The 8,856-nt window shown below is 35.0% G+C and overlaps 1 protein-coding gene across 1 annotated transcript; it reads right to left on the minus strand.

Moving 5' to 3' along the window:
• Nucleotides 1–1,920: 1,920 nt before the first annotated feature.
• LOC108770365 (E3 ubiquitin-protein ligase CBL-B-B) lies at nt 1,921–3,075 on the minus strand. Its single transcript, XM_018521927.1, has one exon. It carries the CDS (start codon nt 2,512–2,514, stop codon nt 1,921–1,923), a length of 594 nt encoding a protein of 197 aa, XP_018377429.1. The 5' UTR covers nt 2,515–3,075.
• Nucleotides 3,076–8,856: the final 5,781 nt, after the last annotated feature.

Consider the following 8,856-nt stretch of genomic DNA (forward strand, 5'->3'; position numbering starts at 1 on the left):
GCATCGTTTAAAAGTTACAACAAATTTTCAATACACAAATTACGTAATTTCGCCAATTTTTGAGATATCTCAAATCCGCTCACGGCATCTTACTTAGAATCGTTCGTAGTTGTTTGTAGTGATTTTGCTTTCGTTTGTAGTTGCACCATTCGCAAGATGTAGTTATTATGAGATAATGCTATTGTTTAAATAACTATATTTCGCGAACGGTGCAACTACAAACGAAAGCAAAATCACTACAAACAACTACAAACGATTCTAAGTAAGATGCCGTGAGCGGATTTGAGATATCTCAAAAATTAGCGAAATTACGTAATTTGTGTATTGAAAATTTGTTGCAACTTTTAAACGATGCAACTACAAACGAAAGCAAAATCACTACAAACAACTACAAACGATTCTGAATCGATCCCCGCCAGCGGATATCTTAAAAATTAAAAAATTTCATTTTTATACAATTGTTTAAATAACTATATCTCGCGAACGGTGCAACTACAATCGAAAGCAAAATCACTACAAACAATTACAAACGATTCTGAATCGATCCCCGCCAGCGGATTTCAGATATCTTAAAAATTAAAAAATTTCATTTTTATATAATTGTTTAAATAACTATATCTCGCGAACGGTGCAACTACAATCGAAAGTAAAATCACTACAAACAATTACAAACGATTCTGAATCGATCCCCGCCAGCGGATATTTCAGATATCTTAAAAATTTTTTAATTTCATTTTTATACAGTTATTTAAATAACTATATCTCGCGAACGGTGCAACTACAAACGGAAATAATTGTACTACAATTCACTACAAACGATTTTCTATAAGAAACAATACTTTAAATTTCTGAACTTCAAAGTCGGGGGATGACAATTTTTAAGTCGCTATATTTTTGTTTCTGCGCTACTACAAACGAAATAAATGTTACTACATTCAACTATATACGAAGATCTTTCTGAAAAAAAAATATATATATATATTTGTGCAAGTCGGGTGCCAAGTTCACAAAGCCGTAGAGGACTTTCGTCTCACAATCAGTTTAGTCGACTCTACGTACTTACGCGCGTTGTCAAGAGTTATCAGACATCCTATATATACATGCATGCATATTACATACATATATGATCAGTACGAATGACAAAATAAAATTCAATATATGCCAAATTTAAAAGTGTTCAGACAAGCGTGCGATTAGCTCAACGTTAGCGTAGGTAGGCTACCATCCCCCAAAGATCTTAGGTTCAAATTCCGTCGATACTCCATGCGTTTTCAAGAATATTTATAATTGCGTTATATATAATTATATGAATTTGTACATACATAAAAATAATTAATAAATTTAATTAATAAATATATATTCTGAAAATAAAAAAACAAATTAAATTATAATTAAATTTTTTTTTCGTTAAAATATTTCCAGTAAACAAATGTATACATACTTTACAGCAACTTCACTTTTATCTTAGAATCATCCAATGCTTCATAGATGAGCCGATTGTGATTCGAAATATTGCAGCAACATGTAGTAAACGAAATATCATGATGCAAATATGATGTAAATATGAGACACTAAGAATCAGATTTTTGTTTCTCATATTTATATCATATTTGCATCATGTGGTATTTATTTCGTTTTCTAATTTACTAAATACGACTACAATATTTGGAATCACAATCGGCTCACCTATGAAGCATTTGATGATCGAATACAACGTAAAGTTGCAGTAAAATTGATATACATCTGTCTATCTGGGTACTTATTGATATAACCAAAACATTTTTGCCATTTTGAATCTGTAATTTTACGACCGGAGATTATTTCTCGAGAATCATCTAGCAACCATCAAATGCCGTGGAAGCTCAAGAATTTATCGCGAAAAACGAAGGCAACGAAGGTAGTGAATGCACCTCGGCGAAGCTAGCTTCTTTGGGTTGCGATTAAAAGAGAAAAGTGTGGCGACACGTACCTGTTCCCGAAGCGCTCCTTCCAGAATTCAGCTGCGTCCGCCTTGGTGATGCGAAACTGATCGCCGGCGAACACCCCATTAGGAAATATGGCCTTCAGCTCGGACAGCATGTGGCTGAAGACGAGGCTGAGTTTGGTAAGATTACGGCGATAGTGCGAAGTCTCGTCGAACATCTTCTCCTTACCCTCCTTGAACAGTTTGATCGCCTGTTTGCACTTACGCATCAGATTGTTGATGAATACGCAGAAGTGTTCATTGCTGTGCAACATCTGCATACGGTCCTCATATTTGCTGTAAATGAGCCGCAACCGCTGATACGTGTCGGGCAGGATATCGAGGATAAACGGCGGCGAGTTCTTGAGGTTCATACGCTGGTGCTGGCAGAGTTTCACGACCTTATCCATAAGCTTCCAGGTCTTATCGAGTGTACGCTTGTCAGTCGAGAGCTTAGGCGGCGTCATCGCGTCCGCGAAGCGACCGTGCAGCTTCTGGAAGATCGAGCCGATGTGGACGACGCGAGTGCGACTGCTGTGTCCGGACGACATCTTGACGTGCGGGAATGCGTGCTCGTTATAATACACGGGTATCTCTTCCTGCCTCTCCTAACCGAACATACACTCGTCCTCTCTTTTCTGCTTTATTCACACTCCACACTCTACCTGTATACGCTACCGCGCGGTAGCGAGGTATACTCACGCTATACTTGAGATTAACCCGCACAAACACACTACGGAATGATGCGGACGGATCGGGCACACCGCGCATATCTCAGCGGGACGCGGCCGCGGCCACAACGTTCTCGCGAAGCCACGGACACGGGATGCAACGCCGGAATCTCGCGCGATATCGCATTTTATCTCTCTCTCTCTCTCTCTCTCTCTCTCTCTCTCTCTCTCTCAGTACTGCGACAATTGTGGCCGACGGTCAAACCGGATGCTCCGCAAAAAACTCGCGACGAATTCAACGACACTGAATGAATGGACACTGACACTGTGTGCGAGTGAGATCGAGCGCGAGGCCACGAGCGTATCCCGTACTCTTGCGTACTCCGTGTGTCAGTCTGCTCATTGCTGCTCGGGCTCGTTCCCTATAGTCCCGAGATGCCAATTCTGTTACGGTTTACGACATCGCAACTAGCGCCATCGGTCGGCGGCCTGTCGCAACCGGTAGCACATACACAAGCACAAGCTCGTGTACATGTGATGGCCGTAGCACACACTCTTGCATAAAGGCCCGTCTACAATACACGGAGTAAGAAGTAATAGCGTTTTCGGCCCGACCGGGTTTGCACCAACCTGGGTTGGATTAATGACGTTTTGCGCTCCCCTATTGGTAGAGCGTGTGACATCAACCAATAGGAAAGATTTCGGCCCCGATCGGGCCGAAAACGCTATTAGAGTAAGAAATTGACCAATCACAGTCGATTATTCTTCTCACATTCGACTGTGATTGGTCAATTTCTTACTCTTACTTCTTACTCCGTGTATTGTAGATTGGCCTAAATACATATGCTGAATTCACACTGCATCCGATTTGCGTCGTACTACCATAGACATATAGGCCCGTATTCAGAACGCGCTTACAACGATGTTAGCACGCTAACATACTATACTTTACGTCACGCATATTATAGAATTTCAGAGATAAAAGTGCGCTTTTATCGATAAAAGCGCGTTCTGAATACGGGCCATAAGATAAATCCAGCATCCGTATACTTTTCTATAGTACATGCTGGGTTTGGCAGAACGGTGCGAGAGGCAAAATATCGGGGCAACCTGTCCTTCTCTGCGCGCGCATCTTGACAATCTTGACAAAATCAAAATGGCTGACTACGTTAGGATCGTGATCGTCTGCATTCTTTGCCCATTTTTATAATTGTGTTAATTTGCGTCACTAGTATGAATAATTGTGTTTATTCGCGTTTCTTGAAAAATTGAGCATGAAGACGTGCAGCGCATGTGGGTATCAAAAGAAACCTGGTGGGCAGGAAAAAATATCCTTTCACACGTAAGTAAAACATTTTAACCTATACAATACGTATAACACATACTGATTTTATGTAAGTAATAAAAATAAGTTATGCGCTTTTGAATTAAAGATTTCCAAAAAAGGAAAATATCCGTCAAGCATGGATCGAGGCGATGGGATTAGAAAATGTTGACCCTACTAGAAATAGTGTTTTATGTAGTCAGCATTTTTCAGAAGAATGTTTTTATTATAGTGTGGGAGGAATGAAACAAAGAACGTATTTGAAGCCAGGTTCGGTGCCAACTATATTTGATAAACGATTTTTCAAGTATGTATCTTATGTTGCACCAACATATTGATCAGTACGTCACGTTATTTTTTAAATGTAATGTTTGCTTCTAGTAGACATTATAATTATAAAATAGCTGATATATTGACCAATAGGTTGCAACACATAGTCCATTATTTTTCTTTATGTTTAATATACTACATAAATCTAATTTTCAAGAAATATAAAGCTTGTCCTTTTTAACTGAATGTCTTATATGGTTTATCTTTCCTCTTTTTCTTTTTACATCTAAACTAAAAGCATCAAAAGAAATATGAACTATATAAGTTTAGCTAAAAAGAATAAATCTATAATATTCAGTATCATGGCATATTTTTTTCTATTGATAGCACATTAAAGATACAATCAAAATTAATTGATAATGATAATATTTATAATAACAATGAGAAAAACATACATATTACCATGGATACAAGCACTCACAAGGAAATACCTATAATCGACGACTCAACTACAGTCAATACATTGGATAGATACGAAATGGAAACAGAAAATCTCAATAGGTACAGTATAATATAAAGTTACTACATATATCATTTATATATAATTATTCATATATAATTTAACTTAATGTTGTTATTATATAGCGAGATTTCTCAAACTCCCAAGAAAAAATGGTATCGCAGCGAAAATCCGAGATATGTTGGCGATTGTACTTTAAGTGATTTGAGATCACCTCGAAGGGCTTTACGTAATTGGAAAATAGCCATGTCTTATATTAATTCATTACGCAAGAAAATTGCGATACTACAAAAGCAAAACAATCGTTTGAAAAAGAAAGTCAATAATCTCGAAGGTATCACAACTACTTTGATTAGTAAAAGAATGATAACAGATGAAGTTACACCGATTTTATCTGTAAGTGCATATTAACATTGCAAGTTAGAATTACTATATATATTTATATAAATTTAAAATAATAAGTACAAATAAATTATAAATCCATGAAAGAACCAAATGCGGCCAAGAAGTGAGCGTAGACTTTGGTGCATAATAATTTTTATACGGATATTAAAATACATTTTTTAGTACTTTCACGTTACTGTGTGCCGATCAGCCAATCTCAACAATCCAAAATGTAATTAGGAAGTTATGATATCATCAATGTAATGCCACAATTACAATTAATTGAGGAATTAAGTGGCAGTTATACCATTACTATTATATTACTTTATTTATGACAGGAACGTCGAATATTGATGTATTTCCTATTTTTGGTTGAAAGTAACTCTATTTTATTTTTTCACATAGGCTACAATATCTGAGACCAGTAAAGCAATTTTTCAAAGACAGTTAAAGAAAAACAGAGAAGAATTTCCACAAGTTCTCAGAACTGTTGCTACAACTCTACATTTCTATTCTGCTAGAGCATACAGTTACGTTGGAAAAACTTTTATGAATTCCTTACCGCATCCTGAAACAATTAGAAAGTGATATCAAAATGTAAATGGAGTGCCTGGTATTTCAAAAGAAGCCATAAATACTTTGAAATTAAAAATTGATAAAGCTAGCTCTGAAGGTAAAACTTTATATTTTAATTTGGTAATCGATGAAATGTCTATAAAACAAGAGATTATATGGGAAGGCAAAGTATGTTACGGATATATGGATTTAGGGACAGGAATCATTAATGATTCATTGCCAGTAGCTCAATATGCATTGGTCTTTTTGGTAACATGTATAAATAGTCATTATAAAATACCAATTGCGTATTACCTTATCCACTCGTTGTCAGGAAAAGAAAGGGCTAACTTATTAACACAGTGCTTATTAATATTACACGAAGCCAATGTGCATATTGTTTCCGTTACCGTGGATGGAGCTACTTCTAATATTTCCATGTTGAATAAAATGGGAGCCAATTTGTCAATGAAAGATGTAAATCAGTTAGTACCATATTTTATTCATCCGAAATCCAAAAAAAAAATATATGTTCTTCTTGATGCCTGCCATATGCTTAAGCTCATTCGAGGCGCCTTCGATAATAAATACATTTTGTGGGATAAGGACGGACAAATTATATGTTGGAAATATGTTAAATTGTTAGTTGATTTACAAGAGAAGGAAGAACTTCATGCAGGAACAAAAATTCGCCGTCGCCATTTGAACTGGCGAAAAGAAAAAATGAAAGTTATACTTGCAGCACAAGTCTGTAGTACAAGTGTAGCAAATGCATTACTATTCTGTGAGCAAGATTTAAAGTTACCTGATTTTGTAGGTTGCAAACCTACGGCTAGATTTTGTCTCGAGATAAATAACATCTTTGATCTATTAAATAACGAAATCGTTTTAACAAAAATCAATCTGCACGATGCATAACAGCAGAAAATTACAACGAAATTTGTGAACAAGTAAACAATCATTGCAACTATTTACAAGGATTGAAGGATGCTGAGGGTCCTATATTGAAATCTAACTTGAAAGTTGGTTTTTTTGGTTTATTCCTGTGTTTGCAAAGCGTATTAGGACTTAGCAAAATATTGCTTTCGGATGATAACTTTCAGTATCTATTGACTTATAAGTTATCACAAGATCATTTAGAAACTTTTTTTAGTGCAGTGCGAAGCCGCGGAGGATTTAATAACAATCCAAATGCTAAGCAATTCATGTCAGCTTATAAACGCTTATTAGTTCATGCAGAAGTAGATATCTCTAAATCTGCTAATAATATTGTATTAGATGAAACAGTTGTCTTAAATGTATCTTCTGCAATATTAGTTCCTCATAAGGATATAAATAATGTGATGCAAGATGATACCGACGAACACGACATATATTCTATTGACAAAAGTGATCATGACTACTCTCTTTATCACAATGAGTGGTTGCACAGCGATTACGTTCAAGATGTGGTCACTTATATAGCTGGATTCATTGCTAGAAGTGTGACTAAAATTATAAAATGTGAAATATGCGCATCCTATTTAATCCAAGATAAAGTTTTATCTCATTTGCAGAAAAGAAAATGTAGAGGTGGCTTGATTTCTGCATCGGAAAATCTTGTTCAAACTTGTCTCATTGCTGAAAAAGTTTTTAGGGCCGTGGTCCGAATCATGCTGACAACGCTCATGAGCATAGTTTGTCTTCGTTTAACATTTGACAAACAACAAGGATGAAATGATTTTTAAGCGTTGTGAGCGTGTATCGGACCGCGGCCTAGGATACATAACAATATGTTAACTACAAAGAATATTATGTCAAAATTTGTTTTAGAAACAATCGCTACAATTCCTTCTGATGTTTTCAAAAACGAAACTCATTTATACGACCAAAGTCCTATGGCTGATCATAGAAAGCAATTGCTTGAAATTATTCTTACAAAGTATTTCAACCTTCGCCTTCATCATAAAAGTGCATCAAAAAAAGACACCATCGTCAGAATAAGGTCAATGTACACAAAACTTATATTGTTTAAAAATCAATAAAGTAACAAACATATACACACACATATATAAAACATACACATATATTTATAATAGTATTATAATACAACAATGTAATAGATATATACATATATGTATATAAGTATACGAAAATTATAGTAGTTATGTAAATATATATTACTAAGATACTAAAAGAAATTAAATTGCTTATTTTTATTGTAATATCTATTCTTATATACTTGATCCTTATCTATCCCATTACTGCTATCGCGCGCGTGATAAACCTAATCTTACAATGTACAGAAAAAATAATATTTTTATATACTTATAAGATTCCTTACTTTTATATTTGTTATATTTATAGTATTTTCAAAATGAAAAATTAAAAATAATGGGAATATGACTTGGCAAAGTTACATCTATCAAAGTTATCATTAATTTCATAACTACAAATAAAATTCTTTCATTAATACATTTGTTTGGGATTACAATAAAATTTTATTTTTAAACACAATTGCTCAATTTGTCAGAATTTATTTGCACGTGTAGCAATACATATAAATGTCATTTTTTTTAAGTTTGACAGCTCAGTTAGTAAAGAAATAACAATATTGGATGCTCCACAATTTGTTTAAGTCCTCCTCTGACAATGCAAATATTCGATTAATTATGAAAAATTTTTAATATTTACATATTTATAATGGATGCTTTCCATTTGATGACACAAATCGACACAAGCGTCATTCTATCCTTGTTGACATTAAGAGAGTGACAAAGATAGAACAACACCTGTGTCGACTTGTGTCATCAAATGGAAAGCACCCATTATAAATATGTACAATAAATATTAAAAATTTTTCGTAATTTTTTAAAAATTTTTCGTAAATTTTTCGTAATTTTTCAAGAAACGCGAATAAACACAATTATTCATACTAGTGACGGAAATTAACACAATTATAAAAATGGGCAAAGAATGCAGACGATCACGATCCTAACGTAGTCAGCCATTTTGATTTTGTCAAGATTGTCAAGATGCGCGCGCAGAGAAGGACAGGTTGCCCCGATATTTTGCCTCTCGCACCGTTCTGCCAAAGCATATACTATAGATGCTGGGTCTATCTTATGGCTGTGTTCCAAAATTGTTTGTCAGCGCTGGCAGTACTGCCAACACCGTTCCAAAAATCATC

Source organism: Trachymyrmex cornetzi, unplaced genomic scaffold, assembly GCF_001594075.2.
Source record: "Trachymyrmex cornetzi isolate Tcor2-1 unplaced genomic scaffold, Tcor1.1 scaffold126, whole genome shotgun sequence".
Classification (NCBI taxonomy): Eukaryota; Metazoa; Arthropoda; class Insecta; order Hymenoptera; family Formicidae; genus Trachymyrmex; species Trachymyrmex cornetzi.

What these genes read in the sequence shown, in the direction of transcription:
- LOC108770365 (XM_018521927.1), bottom strand. Translation starts at nt 2,514, where the DNA reads ATGTCGTCCGGACACAGCAGTCGCACTCGCGTCGTCCACATCGGCTCG.